General features: G+C 34.7%; 1 protein-coding gene across 4 annotated transcripts in view; it reads left to right on the top strand.

Moving 5' to 3' along the window:
• ALCAM (activated leukocyte cell adhesion molecule) overlaps positions 1 to 19,036 on the top strand; it is a 191,760-nt gene that overhangs the window by 136,944 nt on the left and 35,780 nt on the right. For all 4 annotated transcript variants that reach the window (XM_081066689.1, XM_081066690.1, XM_081066688.1 and 1 more), the window contains exons 2-6: positions 5,050 to 5,150; positions 8,931 to 9,150; positions 15,680 to 15,744; positions 16,978 to 17,065; positions 17,533 to 17,715. In XM_081066689.1, the coding sequence (XP_080922815.1) occupies positions 5,050 to 5,150; positions 8,931 to 9,150; positions 15,680 to 15,744; positions 16,978 to 17,065; positions 17,533 to 17,715 (657 nt within the window). The remainder of the gene's footprint in view (positions 1 to 5,049; positions 5,151 to 8,930; positions 9,151 to 15,679; positions 15,745 to 16,977; positions 17,066 to 17,532; positions 17,716 to 19,036) is intronic.

Consider the following 19,036-nt stretch of genomic DNA (forward strand, 5'->3'; position numbering starts at 1 on the left):
GAATGAAAGAAGCCAAGATTTGAAGTCCTACACCAGTGGTTCTCAACTAGATAGGAGTTTGGGGGCCATTTTCTTCCCAGGGGACATTTGTCATGTCTGTTAATTTTCTTGTTGTCGTAACTGGGGAAGGGTGCCATTGGCGTCTAATGGGCAGAGGCAGGGGTGCTGCACAGCATGCACAGGAGAGTCCCCCACGATAAAGATTTGTTCAGCCCCAATGTCAGTAGTGATGAGGTTGAGAAACTTCATCCGGTTTACAACCAACTCTAGACCGGTTACAAAATATTTACATGTCTTAGTTAGAGTCGTACATATCTTAATTCACGATTAAAGCAAATAGGGAACTAGTGTGTTTACCTGTCAAATTCAATCACATAAATATGAAAGTAACCTCTTAGGATAACTTTCTTATTTCTACCTACTTCCTCCCCAACAATTCATTTGCACAAATAATTTTTTTCTAGAATTCCTGTAGAACTGGGAGTTAGTTCTTATAAGCTCTGAGCCAACTGTAATTGTGAGTAAACCTTCTATGGCTCCTAACAGAGCTGCAGAGCTAAGAAAAAATAAAAGCATGCTTTTAAGAATGATGATGCTATTAAAATATCAGTGCGCTAAAAAATAATTAACCATGCTAAATTACAGCATGTAAAAATAGACTCTGTTGAATTCTCATCCTATTTTCTATATTATTTGCTGTTTTTCTACTTGAAATGTGGCAGATTCTGAATTTTAAGCTACCTTAGCGCAAATGTCTATATGTTAGCAAAGCAAAAGGATGATTACTCTGAAGTTGATAGTCCTTAAGAATTAGCTTATACAGAAAAAGTGTTTCTCACCAATATAGCCTAAATTATTACATTTTTTTATTATTTTAATTAGAAGTAAGAAGTGTTACCTAACTTCAAAATTTTACCAGAGTCTGTTTCAGAACCTCTTTAAATTATTTGCTATACAATATGCCTAACTATAACTACCTTGTGCTTTATGATCACTTGCCTGAGATTCTATATGTCAGAATTATTTGGTCAAGAGATTTTCTTATGCTGTGCTTTTCCCATTGTATTTTCAGTGAATTTTCCTGTATAGCCTTTCTAGTTCTACTGTCCTTTATCTCTAGTTAATAACTATTCATAAAAAAAAAAAAATGCTGAAGTAGTTACATACTGCTTCTCACGTATAACATGTTTTTATATTTTTTTATTTTAGTTTATTTTGGTAGCAATAATAATATTAATAACTCATAACAATACCTTAAATTTATATAACACATTTAATACAGAAAGTTTCTAGCCCAATTTAAAGTATGGTATGACATACACGTGTACATGTAGATATACCATGTACCACATAGAAATGCACACACTTGTGCACACATATGTTTCTTCTATATTTTCTATGTAACATTTTTGAAGAAGGACATCATAGCATCACAGCATCCTATACTTGCAGTAGAATCCAAAAATCTCTTGGCTGTTAAACCATGAGTAATTTAAGCAACTAACACTACAGGGAGACAATTGCAGGGAAATTTTAGTAAGCCAAATTTGATTCAGACTTGGCAATTCAAAGAAAAAAAATCTTTCGCTTGTATGAAAAGTATAAACACAATCATTTGTGCTGACAGGTACTTTGGGTCTCATTGGAACTTCATCTCTAGAGACATCTAGAAATCAGGAGGCAAAGTCATCCCCACATCACAGTTGTTCTTGTAGCCACTTCAGCCCTGGGAGCTTAGAGATACTAGCTCTCCCACAGATTCAAGCATTTACTCTTTCTGTCAGAGAAAACTGGGGGTCGGTTTACTCTTACCAGAAGGGGAAAGTTGATTATAGAAAACTTGAAAATTATTTCTAAAATCCTCATGATTGTGGGTCCTAATGCTGCCATCTGGTTATCATTCATTCTGCCCTAAGTCTACAGACCAGTGCTTCTGTCTGTAACTGTTGGCCTTTTAACTACTGGCCTCATTTTGTTCACATGTTGTATTTTCCTTATGTTTGTTATGCTTTAAAGAGTTCTGTCCTGGTTAATTTTGGATATCAACCTGTCATTAAGAACCAATGCAAGAATTTTCAAATACTTTTAAAAACAACTCTGTGCCTTTATGGTCTTCACAAGCAAGAAAAAGGCATTTCATGGTATCATTTACAAATCACAGAGCTCAAATAATCTTTAATTTCTCTTGAAAGGGAAAAGAGGAATGTTCTGTCCTGTAGTTTCATACATGAACTCTTATAAAAAGGTTTGCTTTATGTTGTTTCTCTTCAAAAACAAGAGTGCCATCCAAGCACAAATCCATGTTTTCTACACATCAAAGACAATATATGACAGCCTCTAGAGTATATGGTGGGAATAAGAATTCTCAAAGTCCCAGTGTTATTAACTCCTTCCTGATTTTCAAATGTTAATTTGATAACCCAAATGGAAAGGATTCTACAACATTCAAGTGAGGAATCGTCTTACTAGATGCCCATTCGACACCAGGCTTTGCTCCTGGGGATGCAGAGATTAAAAATACATGGGCCCTTCCCTGTTGTAATTTCACTTGCATCTCGTTAATACACTATGTATTTGAAATTCATATATATGTGTGTATATATATATATATAGTTCTATAGGGAAGATAAAATAAAAATGGCCTGAAAGAGAAAGGAAAGCATTACATTTTTAGAAGAGTAATTTTCTTATTTCTCTGTATACCTGGCAAGGGATTCACGTCATTGGTACCTAAGCTCTCTAAATTGTTTTCACTCCTTGACCAACCATGTAAGCATTGTCATTATCAAAAGAAGGTATACTTTTATAATGATAAGAGATCTAGAGATATGTATGCCTGCCATAATTTAAGGTTAGATCCAAATTATCTTAGAGTTATTATATACTCAAGCACCTTGCTATCCTGATGAAAAAACAAAACACTAAATCACAAAATGGTTTCCTTGGCTTGGCATAACTGCCCCTATGTTGTACATGAACAGACCTTAAAATTACACAATAGAAGTTACACACTTAAAAGCCAAATTATTATAGAAAATAAGTACTATATTGTGAAATAAAGCAATTTCTTAACTCTAGTTAATTTGAATGTCTGCAACCATATATCTAAATTCTTACAATTTTTATTTTAATAAGGCTGAAGAGATCATTTCTTAATTTACAGGATTATACTCTTCAATGGTTTGAAGTTATAAAGAATTAAAGTTACAGTGTGGGGAACTCTAAACAACTTAAAAATTACTAACGTAATGTTTAATTATAACACTGAACATATAATAAATAATTTTGTAAATATCTTCTCTCCAATAGCAAGTGAAAAACACATTCTTGTGATTTATACTTTGTATTGTTTATTTTGACAATGTTAACAATGCTGGAAACTAGTTGTTTTGTGACATAAATGCATAAAAATCTGTGTTCTTCATAATGTTGTTCACCGGGACAAAACTGCTTTAAAGTGAAGTAGCTTCCTCAATTGACAGAATTTTAAAATAGGAATCTTATTACGTTTTTTCTTTACGAAGGTTACTGATTTTTCATCCCTACATGAAATTTTTGTATACGTTGTGAGTGATGAGTAACAGTAAAATATGCTATTCATTGTGTCCTGTGTTCTTCAGAAAGTTCTAAGATGGTCTGATTTCTGCGTTGCAAATTGCCTTAGCTTTGCACTTTTGCACCACCTGGTGGACAAAATATCATTTTCTCTACAAAATTAGCCTCCTGACAATCTATATCCAATTAGGACATATCTTAATTATAAAAATATTTAATCTAAAAGATTATTGTAACCAAAATGAGGTTAAAAAACCTGAGATGTTTCCTAAGTCTTATTGCCAGGTTAAATGTCTGAGTTTTTATTAAACCTCATGAATATATACAGATTTGAATAGTATGTTATATACATAGACAACAATTCTGGGTTTTTTTAACAATCTAATTTTTTATCATTTACATTTTTTCTTAATAAAAAATTACATGAGACCAGGAAGTTCTCTGTACTTTAGTAGCAATTGAGGTTTAGTTAGATTGTCTACCAAAAATGCAGGACAATCATTTTGTAAATACTTTATGAAGATTTTTCATACAACACAGTTTTATCATGATATTTTATGTAGAATCAAAATTAAAACTAGTATTTTAACCATTACTACTATAAAATAAACCATTTCCATGCTTGTTTTCCCACTTATAATTAAAATTCAGTATTGCCTTATATGTATTAGTTCTTAGTTTTTAATACTTTTAAAATTTTTCTATAAAATAAATTTGACAGTATTATCAAATAAGAAACACAAATATATTTAAAGCTAGCTTTGAGAATGTAATGCATGTTAATCTTTGTACACTTCCATGTTTCTGTGCAACATAGTGAATGCTTTTCCTATGAAACACAAAGAAAATACACCCACAGATTCCACTGTGTTCCCTTGGAACACACACTTATCTCTTCCCTGATAATATTGGGGCCAGTCTATAAATTTGAACTGTGTGACATTGAATAGCTTAGTAGCTAAATCAGAGTTGTTGGTAAATAGTAAATATATTTTAGTAGCTTTATAGTTTTAGTATGCCATTTAAGATAAAATTATAATAGGTAACCTTCATTAAGACATGCGTCTTGAACTGGTTATAGTAGCTCCCCTTTATCTGAAGTTTTGTTTTCTGAGGTTTCAGATATCCATGGTTAACTGCCATCTGAAAATATTAAATGGAAAATTCCAGAAATAAACAATTCATAAGTTTAAATGAGCACCATTCTGAGTAGTGTGATGAAATCTTGCACACACATCCTGCTGTGTTCTATTTTATTATTAGTTATCGTTGTTAATCTCTTACTGTGCCTTAATTTATAAATTAAACTTTATCATAGGTATGTATGTGTAGGAAAAAACTTAATAAATATAGGGTTTGGTACTATCTGCAGTTTCAGGCATCCACTGGGAGTCTTGGAATGTATGCCCCATAGGTAAGGGGGACTACTATACTTTGCTACTTCAGGAAAACATTTAAAATCTTCTCTCTTTATCCCCCCTTTTTGTCCTAAAGGCCTTGGATTATACACTGTAAATTCAGCATATGGCGATACCGTTATCATGCCTTGCCGACTCGATGTACCTCAGAATCTCATGTTTGGCAAATGGAAATATGTAAGTGTGACCTACCTTGGATTTGGTTAATTGCCTCTAATTTTTGAAACAAAATTCCTTCTGTGAGTGAATGTGAATTTAAAATGAACATAATGGCAATGTTCAACTGTGTTACAAATGTAGGAAGGTAGAATTCACGTGTTGAATATGTCGAAAGAATAATTCCTAACTCTTACATAGCAAATGCTATTTTAAAATAATGCCAGTAAACACCTAATTCTTAGGTCACAGTAGTCTATAAAACTCAACCTTCAATTTTGGAAGCAGAGGAAAAGGCTGAGTTCCAGAGTAATGTGAGTGGAGCATGGGACAGAGCTCAGTGGAGGACAGCTGCTACGTACTTATGTTCTGCTTGGTGTAGCTATTGCAAAAGCAAGACACACCAGTAGCCAGAGTACCCAAATATTTATTGGGAATTATTCATCAGCATTTGAAGCTCATTTCTGGTATTTACCTTAGAACTGTGTTGATGTGGTAGGTCCTTTATGCATTTAACATTGCTGATTTTATCCATCTCTTACAAATAGCAAAATCATATTTTCTCAAGTATCAAGGTATAGGTGGGTCTGGAAATGGAGAGTAGATATCCCGGTAGGTGTATGTGGAGTGGCTAAGTGACATCTGATAAAACTGATAAAATTTCTCAATTTAATTACCAAAACCAACAAAAGGTATCCTATGGGGCATGATTTCCCAAGGCTGGATCACATGAAACTTACGATAGTAGCAAGCTTAACGTAGGCATATGTTTATTTAAACACAATGGCACATTTTCCCTAGCTACTTGAAATGTTAAAAGGTATTTGAAGAGGAAAAGGATTTGATGGTCAAATGATTTTTGAAGTTTCTTTACTACAAAGCTTCTCAGAGCCTTTCATATATTAAGATGCATTATGAATTGTCTGAGTTTGATTCATTTCTTAGGTTTATTTAACCACACGACCTTTTTTCCTCAGATATCTGCAAGAACAAACATTCTGCAGAACACACTTTGGGATACGTGCTTAAGTTTCCTTCCAAAGGGTGGTATAACATGGTCTTTTAAAATATGGGTTCTGAAGTCAGACCAATATGTTCTACCACATACTCACTGTGCAACTCTGAATGAGTTCATTAATTCCCATTTTCTCATCAAAATGAGATAAGAATTATCTTCCTTGTAGTGTTGTGAGGGTTACATGAAGTAACTCATCAGAATATTGACATAGTGCTTGACACATGATAATTGTATGAAAAATATAAGCTGCTATGGCTGTGGGGCTGCCAAGATGAAAGCATGCTGTGTGTGAGGGGCATGTGAAAGGAGGACCAAGAGGTGAGGGGACGTGTAACACTCCCCGTACTCTCCTCCTGTTACCCAGCTCACGTTGTGAATCCAGCTCACGTTGAACTATTTCCGATTTCCTCTAAAAGTGGAAATATGAAGTTAGGGCCTATGAGGACGAGGTCTATTCGCACCCCTAAAATTCCTCTGGTCTAGGAAGCTACTACATCATTCACCTGTTAAGTCCAGCCTCCTGCCAAATCAATGGAACACAGATGGTGAAAACTTCTGTGAGCACAGACATTTTTGACAATAATGCAGGGAATAATTTTCACCTAAACTGAACTGGCACAATGGTTGCGGAAACAAACAATTATGGCAGTTTTAAAATTGTTAATTAAGCAAAATGCTTCAGCAGTAAACCGAAGAGATACATTGGAGTATCATGGGCTCTAAAAACAGTGTTGACTTGCAGACCAAGTATACAAGCTCTAATTCAATGTAACCTGAAAGACAGATGGCAGGTTTGGAAAGAGTGAAAGGGAGCAAGCATAGAGGAAGGATGGTTGCCTTCTCCCCTACTGCAGGGTAGTCTCCCAGTGAATAAGGCCCTAGCTCCCTGTGCACCCCTCTGTGACCACCTATCCCCCACCCCCCAATGTCTTCACTAGCATCTGCCTCAGTTCTGCTACAGAAACAACATCTGACAGCTATTGACAGTGGTACATGGTAGTCATCATGGAGCCAGGCTGCTGAGCTCCGATCTCGGCTCTGCTGAGATACAGCAGCTCGGCCCTGGGACAAGTTATTTAACCAAACTGTCTCTATTGTCTAATCTGTAAATGGCACTAATATCATATCTCCAACATACAGGATTGTTATGGGTATTAAATCAATTAATGCGTGGAAAGCCCAAAGAAAGTATCTGTCATATAGTTAAGTGCTCAAAATTTAGTAACTGTTATTTATTGCGTAAGTGAATGAACACAGAAATTTAAGGTACTGGTCGAACGTATTTCTCTTAAGGAGGAAGGATTTAGAGCAAGGATTTACATTGCGGACCTGTGACGAAAAGAGATTTAAAATGAATATTATTAATGTATTCAGATATTCAACCAACTAGAACTTTTGAACTCCAAGATTAGCTTAGTAATTGTCTTAGCATGGGCTGCTATAGCAACATACCACAGACTGAGGATTTAAACAACAGGTACTTATTTCTCACAGCTCTGGAGGCTGAGAAGTTCAAGATCAAGGTGCTGGCAGATTCAGCTCTTGGTGAGGGTCCTCCCCTGATTTGTAGACAGCTGGCATTTTGCTACGTGCTCACGTGGCCTCTTCTTTGTGTTTTCATGGAGTGGGAGAGAACTCTCGTGTCTCCTCCCCTTCTTATCAGGGCACTAATTCTATTGTGAGGTCCCCGTTACCATGACCTCATCTAAACCTAATTCCCCCTCAAAGGTTCCACCTCCAAATACCATTTCAGAGGAGGCTAGGGCTTCTACCTATGGATTTGGTGGGGACATAAACATTTAGTGCAGAACATTCATAATATTAATAATTTTTAAAATGTAACTTGAAATTTGCCATGCACTTTAAAATGTTTTGTCATATTTTATTTTCTCAAAGGTCTTGTGAGGCAAATAGAAGAGAGATTGGTCCCTATTTTCGATTAAATTCCTTATTAGGTCATAGAATTTTTGTAGGAGCAGAGGAAGACATGAATTTGTATGTTTCAGTGCTTTGGGCTTAATTGTGTATGCCAAGATTATATTTTATTTTGATAATAAGTTTTTATATGGCAGCCCTTGGAGCTAAGTTTATGACTCAGAGAACAAAACTATGGGTTTTAGTGATTAATCTGATTCTATTGTTTAATGGGCATGATTGTTTCACAGGGGCAGCAAATACTGTTCCTCCATGAAGACTCTTTAAATTGTGCTAATGTGTAAAGGTTAGCTGTGTCAGTTTAGGCTGAAACTGAAAGGTGTAGACATTGAAAGTGTGTGGATTAAAGTAATGAATATGCAAAATATTGCCCAGGATTGCTAAATGAGTATTTGCAGCTCAAGTGTATGCTTGCATGATGGTTAGCTGAATATCATTTTGTACATTTTGAAATGAATTCATGTATCATTTTTAAATATGAGGTATTTGTATGTTTGTTTGCATCTGTTTTTTCTTTTATATTAGACAGAAGGCTAGCCCTTGTCAGTTTTAAAACAGTCACTAATTCTGTCCTCCAGATGCAAGAAAATCTTCAATTCCTAGAGCTCTGCCCTTTCTTTTTCACGTATTTAAGCTGATGCCTATAAAAGAACTTACAGCTTCTCTTGTGAAGAGTGATTTTCGGTAACTGAAGATTTATACAAGGCTCATATCCAAAATTATTCTTCTTGGATACAATTATAAATATTGGTGGAAAAATATGGCCAAAGAAATGTTGTTTTTCTAGATGTGATCTGAAACATCTGAATGTGCCTGTTTTTTAAATGTATTATTATTTTGATTTTTAGGAAAAGCTCGATGGCTCCCCTGTATTTATTGCCTTCCGGTCCTCTACAAAGAAAAGTGTGCATTACGACGATGTACCAGAATACAAAGACAGATTGAGCCTCTCAGAAAACTACACCTTGTCTATCAGTAATGCAAGGATCAGTGATGAAAAGAGATTTGTGTGCATGCTAGTAACTGAGGACAATGTGTTTGAGGCACCTACCATAGTCAAGGTGTTCAGTAAGTAGTCTGCAGTATAACTGCTAAGTGGGATTGATGGCTGGTACTAGAAAATGTTCTTTAGAAAGAAGACTGAACTCTTTGTAGTGTCTCCACAGCAGGCATCTATATAAAAGGATTTCTAGCGATCTTTATTCTGCTCATGCATGCTGTCAGTGAGGAAAACAAAAAATCCTGAAATTCAAATAGGACTTTGCAGTGAGGAGCTAAACCGTTCTCTGTTGCTTTGTCGGGTAAAATTTCCTGTGATATGAAGTACTACTAAGTGAAAACTGGCATGTGATGTTTAACTTTCACTGACATGTACAAATAAGTGTTCTATGATACATGTGTAGATACATGATACGTACACATCATCATGCATGTCATGCATACATACTCGTATATATGTATTAAGAACCATATAAAATTGACATTTTGATATATAAAAAATAAAATAAGGCAACTCCAAGCTATCTTGTGATTTAGAGACCTAAGCTTTATGTGTATGTGTGTGTGTGTATAACACACATCCTTACCTTCAGTGCCTGTTGATTTATTTCTCCAAAGTTCAGGTGGTTTATAAAATTGCCTTAAAATAAAAAAGTTCACCAAATCCTGAATGTGTATGTGGAATACAACAAAGGAAAAAAGTAGAGTAGGATCAGGAGAAAAGTGTGGAAGAAACTTGGGGTAATTACTGTAGTCATTATGGTACAGTTACTTTGCTTAACAATAATATACAGTTAATGTTAGTGTGCAAACATCTATGTAAATGAGGGGCTTGACAAGTTTTAATTAAAGCATTTTATCTTTTAATATTCAAATAAAAATCCCACCTCACTTCCATTATAATATATTAGAAATTACAAGAAAAAAAAATAGTCTCAATAGTTTCAGAATGCCAGTATTTTTTAGGTAGGGAAGAAGGTCTCATGTTTCATTTTTTCCCCTCTGCTTTCTGATGATTTGACAGCACCTAGAAATTATTAAAATAAATAGGGAAAAAAGAAACCCAGAGGACCTTGCTACTAAAGCAAGTTACTGTGGATTTTTCCTGTTTCTCTTGTAATAGCCTATGCAACTAAGTAGTACTGTCCCTTAAGTATTTATATGGACTTCAAAGCTCCTATGGGCTTATTACATAGATTCAGAGAGCGCTTATACTATCAAAGGAAACCTTTCTTCTCCAGAAGAACCTTGTAAAAGCATATTACATGTTTCAGTTGCTTCCCTTTCGGCTTAGAAGGCACCTTCCAGAAACCATACAGGCTTCTCAATTATTTTAGGAATCAAACCAAATACTAAGTGTTTGTCAGTCATGCCCTCTTCTACTAAACACCCCCAATAATCTGCATCCTGTATTTGGCAATGTCCTGTGTATTTATTTTCTATCTTTATTTCACTTTGATGTTATTAGGAAGATGGATGGTGCCCTACTAGGGACACTTTTTCTAAAGAAAGCAACCTTTTTTTTTTTTTTATTAGGCCATGATATAATGAATATAAACACAAGTGAAGAAGGTACCACACTAGGTACAGAGGTTAACTCACAGCACTCTAAATGGTATATGCATTGATTTGTCATTGCCGGGTTTCTTTTTTACTGTGTTAAATTACCAAATATCAAGATAGTATACAAAAACATTGAAAAAAAGCCAGGTTGTTCCATTTGTGACAATTTTCAGAATATATTTTTTTGAAATGCCGTATAGCAATCTGAAAAAAAAAATACAATTGTTCTAATAAGATAAAATTTGTAAGCCATTCTGGAATACAAAGGATTTCTATGATTGTGAAAACAAACTCACACCCACATACCATAGTAGCCCCTACCCCCTTCTCTTTTGAATGTTGTTGAAACAAAGTGATTCTCAGAAAAAGAATTTGCATTCCAGGCTCCAGGCCAGGGAGAATTTAAATAGGCAAGTTGCACACTCTGGAAAATGGAGTTTTATACTAGAAACCGTGGGACACTCCACGTCTAATCAAATGAACAGTACAGCTCATGGTAAAGAAAGTGTTTACAAGAGCATATAGGGGCTTCGCTTTTTTAAAAATAATGAATTTACTTTGGGTCGCTTTTTAATGAAGCAAACAGCAGCTGTGACAGGGAGGCTTTCATTCTATGCATGTGTATATTGCAGTCACTTAAGAGTTACTAGACTCATCAATCAGTCCTCTGTTTCCTTCTGTCCAATCACCTAGCAACATGCACTGTGTACCACAGAACTGAGTATGCTTGATGTAAACTAATCCCAGATCAGCTTGTTGCAGAGTGTCATCCTCATGGGCAAAGTCAACTTGGTTTTCTTCAAACTGGAAGCCCTGACTGACAGCTTTGTTACCTCTGATGTAAGGTTGTTTGCTCAGTTTTAACCTACAGCTCAGATGCAAGAAATCATACCCATAAAGCAACCCAGATCCAAATAAATCACATGTTTTATTAGCACTAATACAGCTTTTTAAAATTTTTTTGGTAGTTGAATGGCATCAAAATCAAACTATGTTTGCATTTAATGCACTTCCAAAGTTAACATAACCATTCAAAAGTAAGAATAGACCTTGAAAAATTCCCGAAGTTTTATTCCAGTCATTGTGCAAAAGGCTTCGAGGTCATATGGGAGCCCAGATTGCCACATGGCTGTCACTGGTGTAATGGAAAAATCACTCCACTGGTTATCCCGAGACCTAGCTTTGTTAGGCTGCAAATTTCTGACCTTAGACAAGTCACTTCACCAATCTGGGGCTACATATCCCTCCTCATTAGTAAAATGAGTTCTTTGAATTGGATGGCAGTTTTCCCACTGTGTTTCTAGAATCCTTTTGAGGAACTAATGAAGAGGGCTGAGGAGGTGAGGAGCTGTTTCTGCTCCATTAGCTAGAATTCCACCTACTCAATATATCAAAGTCTTTTCATGATAATTTTTCAGGGGAAAAGATGGGATGTGGGCAGAAGAACTCCAGCTCTACAAAAGCATTTGAAAGCTACCAATCCAGGCTAATCTGTCTACCCTCTTGGATTCTGGTGTCTGTGGTGTCAAAAGGAAGACTGATCCCATGACAGATTCTGGCTTACACCTCGACCAGCTCTTCTCATCATGATGGGCAGTGCTGGTTGGCTTCACGCAGTCATTTTGGAGCTTTCATTTGTATACTGTTTTCAATGCTTTATCAGAATCCAACATCCTTTCTCCTACTCTCCCCATGAAAGTTAATAAATATGCAAGTAATTTTTTTTGGAATGAAGGAAGCAGCAAATGACCTATTGAACAAATGAGACCTACACCATATATTTCATTTTGATTCTTTAAATATTAAAAAAGTACCATTTGCACCTCATGAGGAAAACAAACTGATGCCATGCTCAGAATGGTTTACTTAAAGTTCATCATGATTTATTAAGGATGATTGCTGACAAAGTACTGAGAGAAGCACTTTTGACTCAATATAACAGTACACGTGCCTTATTCTGCTCTCCTCCCATATCAAATTGAGCTAACCTGTGTGTGGCTTTCAATTACACTGTACGTTATGGGTGATAAAGAGCAGTTTTGTATTCCTCACTCCATTATCACCTGGCTGAGGGAGACCCTTGACCAAATGATTTTAATAATGCAAATAAATTTGGGGCATGCCTTTTCCTTTCACCTCTGTACTTGGTTATGAATCCTTGAATCATATTAAGACAATTCATATAAAGATTTTTTTAAAACACTTGGGAATCAATATGCAATTTTGCTAAAATAGTACATGTCCTCTTGTGTGGTCCTCCAACTAATCCTCATCGATTGTTACCAGCTAATAGAAGACCAAATTACATGCAGAATATATAGTTAATATAGAGGGTTGGAAACAAAAGTTTAAAGAGAAAATAACTCAAGGAAATGCAATGGGTATTGCCATTACTTCCACAATACCCACTGAGACTCTCTCTCTTCCAAATAGAAAGATGAATAACAGTGTAAAGAGGACTAAACTTTAAGCATCCTTTCATCAGTTTTCCCTGGATTTGCTACAGTGTCATTTTATTGAAATAAGAATAAATTTCAGAAAATATTTACGGAAACAAAGTTACACCTGCCCATGTGTAAAGGATCAGCAATTATAACACAGCAAATGCTTATGCTCTTATGTGCATTGATAAAACATCACAGGGTTTACAAGCAAAGGAGAGAAATATATTCTACATAGGAGGCAGTATGTGCCCAGCTGTTTAACTAGATGATTTTAGTGAACTAGAAAGTAATGCAGCTTAGCCAAACTGCCAACACACATTTTGTATGTAGAGCCTCGGTTTTTTCAAAGGATTTTTCAAATCTCTCCATGTATTTCAGGCATAGATGCTACTGAAGGAGACAGAAAAAAAAAAGTATACCTTTTTTCTTGTTAATTTTGAGTCTTGATTCACCACAAAAATAAATTTAATATCTTACCTCTCTTTAGCTCTCAGAGAGGTGTTACTACATACTAACTGATTTTAGTTCCCAGAGGATTTTGGCTCACTGACTTAAGCCCCAAGAATTTTTAGTATGTTTAAATATTTTGATTGCAGCCCTCTCTCAAATGAGTTAGACATGTGCTTTAAATACTAAATTCTGTTTAGAATTTAATGTTTTAAGGCACATGTTTTAGTAATAACTCAGAGTTGTGATTATGAACATTAATGACATTACATTGAAATAATGATAACATTAAGGCTTACTAATGTATGGAAGACTTTAATCCCCCACAATATGTTTCTCAGAAATTGCTGTTTACTTTGAGATTTTTGTCAGTTTTTTATAAGTATTTTAGTCACATTCATAAAAATCAGGTGATGAGGTGTCACTTCTTGTTTGGGCTAATGTAATTGTCTCTGTTATGCCTTTCTATTCTTCTGTATATTTTTTTTCTATTTTTCTATCCTTTTTATGATTTGTTTCCAATCTACCATGTTTCCCCAAAAATAAGACCTAGCTGGACAATCAGCTCTAATGTCTTTTGGAACAAAAATTAATATAAGACCTGGTCTTATTTTACTATAATATAATACCAGGAATATAATATAATATAATATAATATAATATAATATAATATAATATAATACCTGGTCTGATATTAATTTTTGCTCTAAAAGATGCATTAGAGCTGATTGTCCAGCTAGGTCTTATTTTTGGGGAAATATGGTACATATTTAGAAAATAGATAATCACTCTTATAAAAATTATATTAGGAGAATTATATTTCTAGAATTAATAATAAATAGGCCCTCCTATAATTAAAGCACATGAATTCCACACATAGGCAGATTTATTATTATTCATTATTCTAATTTGTAATATAAAACATAATAGCAAAGGGGAAATTAACTCTCAATATTAATCTGAAGAAGGTTACATTTTTTCATATAGTTTTGGTAATAATTCATTTTGCTTCTCCTAAGATCTTTTGTCTTCATCCTTGTTTTCTGTAATGGTCTGGGTAGGTAACATTTCTAATAACTGAATTCAAAGTTGAGTGATAAATATACAAAAGCCAATTTACTTTACTTTGGTAATCAAAATTATAAGTATTAGAGATGGTAAACAGTAAGACTGTGAAAGAAAGAATAGCTAGTTTTTAATTGCCTCTTTATTTAAGAATAGAATAATTCTGATCCATGAAACTCACAAAAATCAATACCAGTGAGACAATATCATTTTCTGTAGAATAATTGTTAAAGATAACTAAAAAAATTTTTAAATCCATCAATGATAGAAAACTAGCAGCGAAGAATTAAATAACTTAAGTTTAAATGATAGCTTGTTGCTGAATTTTTAATCAATTCTTTCTGAAGCCTCTGTAAGAATTTATGCTTACAAAAATTCCTATATTTAAAATGCTTCTGTCCATCTCAACTTCCAACTCTGAAAAAACTTCCCCCACATTGATAATTTCATGATGTGACATCACTTAAAGATAAGGTCTGAGATGTACAGGAAACTTGGGCTCTGCATCCCTGAACTAGCTTAGTATTTCTCATGATTTTAGAGCAATGATTCTTAAACGTCATTGTGCCTAAGAATCCCTAAGGAACGTGTTAAAAATATAGACTTGTAGGAATTTCCCCCAGAGATTCTGATTCAGTCAGCAAGGTAGGGCTCAGAAATCTGCATTTAAAAAAATTACCCCTGTGATTTTGATTAATGTGTACTGATGTCTTCACCTAAAGAAAGGGGAAGTTGTTGATAAGTGGACATGGTCATCAATAGGAGATAATGCACCCTATTTCGTACATTAACCTCTATTTCACTATCAAATCCATAGTCAGTTTATGAAGCATCCAAACATTATTGATATCTTAGTCAAAGGAGTTATAAGCATTTAAAATAATATTTAAGATAATAAAGCAAATATTCAAAGGGGGTGGACTAACTAGGTGTCTTAATTAGGTATTATATGGTAAATCTATTCTATATGTTATTCTTTGATTTTCTACTTTGAGTAAATGAATTATTTTTCTAAAAGCTAAATCATGTCCTTTCATTCTTCCACACGTACTTAAAAACCTTTTTCTACTTGACTTTAGAGGAACCATCTAAACCTGAAATTGTAAGCAAGGCACCATTTCTTGAAACTCAGCAGCTAAAAAAGGTAAGAACTTGTTTTTGACTCATTTCTTTTATTTAGCTTATTATTCAACTGCCTTCTCGTAGCCTCAGATGCCAGGACAAATAACATGTACTTTGCCTCTTGTGTAGTTGACAGCATTGCAAGTGCCAATCAGAACATCTGCACAAGGTAGAGTGGGGACACAGAGGAAGGTGATGCCATTTCCGAAGGGAGGAGACTGAGAGAAAAAAAAAAAAGCATAATTCTTTCTTGTTTGAATGAGCTGAATGTTTAACAGAATCATGAAAGATGAGTAGATTTTCTCCAGACCAAAGGTGGAAAGGGCTTCCCAATAATTTGAAGTAATATGGTGTGAAAAAGAATGACATCTTTGGAGAACATCAAGTTATTGGCATTGCTAGAAATTTGAGTGCTAAGACAGAGGGCAATCGAGTGCAGAAAAATATAAATCCGGAGAGATAAAGAGAGGATGGATCATGACAAGCCTTATATGTTATGGAGGAATTTTGGACTTTATTCTATTGACAAATTAAACTATTGAAGAGTTGAAGTAAAGATGTGAGAAGATCAGATTTGAAATATTACATTAGCAGAGATTTGAAGGAAGGCTGTATTGAAGGAAGGACAAATATGGAGTTCCATATTTGGGCACATCAGTTGACTAATAACCCCACTTTCACTAGCTAAAATGCCTCAATTTTCCTTTTGGGGGGGAAAGCAAGTCTGGGGTTATTTGAATCAGATTAAGTTTTCCTGAACATTACTTGATAAACACTAAATGTTAAAGTTTGAAGAAAAATGGTGGGGATTATAGATCATGCTAAGTATACATACTGTAGTCTGAAATATATGTAGTGTGAAACTGGAGCTGCAACCCTACACTAACACTGTTAGTGATTCTTGCATACCTAGTTCTATGAATCACGGTAATAGCCAATGTTAACGTAATTATGTTATTCAGTTAATGTTAAAAATGAATAATGTCAAAGTGAATTTAGTAATGCTTTTAAATGAATGAGGATTTATTTATAGTTGCAGCATCTGTTGCATATTTTAAAATGGACAAGACCATAATTCTAACTGGAAGACATTGTTTCTATATAAGAGAGCGTTTTTTTTCAGTTCTTAGTGCTTGGAAAATGAATGGGTCAGGAATTCTTTGAGGAAACTCTAAAATCCCCTGAGCATTCTGGGCTCCCAAATTGACAGCCACTGATGAAACCAAGGTAGTAACATTTTCTCTTCGTTTTTCAGTTGGGTGACTGCATTTCAAAAGACAGTTATCCAGATGGCAACATCACATGGTACAGGGGTGGAAAGGTGTTGCAACACCTTGAAGGAGGTGGGTATAAATAGGCAATAAATTCAGATGACCTGTTTTGACTTTCTCTTGTCTAGGGATTCCTTAGACTGTCCTACATCTAAATGCCCTCTTTTGATCTATGACTTTATGCTTTGTTAAAGTATCCATGCTTTGTTAAAGTATCCATTAAATCATTAAGTGATCTTTAAAAACGTCATTTCAGCCCTTGTACAGAAGAATCAAGAGCAGAAAAAATCATTTCTGTATACAGCATGTTCTAGAAGTTAATTAAAGTGAGTGGGAAATAAGATTCCAGGGTTCTATTTCTGTCTATGTCTCTGATTCATGGTTTGGAAGACATCCTACCTCCATACATGTCAATTTCCCCTCCTGTTAAATACAGAGAGAAGGGCAAAACCACTTCTCAAAGGCATGTGACATATAATTAAGAACTGTGAGTTTTCCGATGAAAAAATCCTATCACTAGTGTTCTTTATTTTCTTCAGTGGTGGTCATAATTTTTACAAAGCAAATGGACCCGGTAACTCAACTCTATACGATGACTTCATCCCTGGAGTACAAAACAACCAAGGCTGACATACAAATGCCATTCACCTGCTCTGTGACATATTATGGACCATCTGGCCAGAAAACAGTTCATTCTGAGCAAGTAGTCTTTGATATTTACTGTAAGTATCTCAACATATAATTGCGGGATTTGAATGCATTAGAAAGAATATTCAAATGCTTATTAATGTTTTAAGTTCCAGTCCAAATACTCATTGGATTCTACTTCCAAATCCCCACCCTACTCCATAGCACCCAAATAATCTCTTCCTCACGGAAAGGCCTATGCAATAAAGGTTTACAATTCTTGTGATATCTTTCACTCTCTACTTTGTTATTTATGAGCCGTTTTTCTGTATTGTGCTAGATGCTAAGTCCCTTAAAGACAAGATTTCTGACAGTCTTATCCCTTCTGGGAGTCCTCAGCCCTGGCACATAGCCATGATTTTTATAGGAGTTCAAAATGCTAACTGCTGGTTTTCTGAATGAATGACAAATGAATAGAGGCTTATGTCTTCTAGATAAGGGATTTCCATTTTAATGAAGAGATTTATTTTATTAATGAGATCAATTGCATAAGTTAAATAGGATGTTGTATTCCAACATGTTTTGGTTAACTTTATTTCATAGATTTCAAACAGAATAATAGACTATCAAGGAATCTTCTTGATCATCTGGTCTAACTCCATTATTTTACCCAGCAATAAAGGGTGACCCTGAGATTTGCCCTAAATTAGTGGTAGAGACTGGATTAGAACCCTTTTCTCTAATGCTGTGCTCTTTCCAGTAAGACAGGTGCCAAGATTATATCATTATTAAGAGCCAACATGCTGGCAATCCAGTCTCAGCACTGTCAATTACTGTGTGTTTCTAGAAGAGTAGTTTAAATATTCTAGGTCTCAGTTTTCTAATCTGAAAATAAGAAAAATATAATACTTAACTCACAGTGTCATTACGGAGATTAAGTGAAATCACAGATCTAAAATAGCACACTAGACAACACATTAAATGCTCGTTATTAAGTAGTATTGTCATTATTATTAAACGGTCATTAGAACTACATAAGCATAGGGTAGAGATATCTTTTGGGAAAAATACAAGAAAGAATTTTATTATTTAAAAGAAATGAATAAAAAAATTCTAGTAATACTGCCAAATGTTGCAGAATCACCTAGTACTTTTACATCTATTCTGCAGAAAGGGCATAAATTCCAGTTAAGCCTTCAGAGAGTTTTATCTCATCCACATTTCTATTTTGGTTCCATAAAGTGTGGAACCTTATATAGTAACAAAACTGAAATTGTCCTTCCCCTAATAATAAAGGGTCGTTTTACGTTTAACTTTGTAAATACTTTTCAACTTGATTCAAAAGCGAAGATTGAGAAGATTTCATCACACACAGCTAGCTCATCTAAAATCAAAGTATTATTTCTGTAAGTGAAG

The sequence above is a fragment of the Rhinolophus hipposideros genome (genome assembly GCF_964194185.1).
Source record: "Rhinolophus hipposideros genome assembly, chromosome: 2".
NCBI lineage: Eukaryota > Metazoa > Chordata > Mammalia > Chiroptera > Rhinolophidae > Rhinolophus > Rhinolophus hipposideros.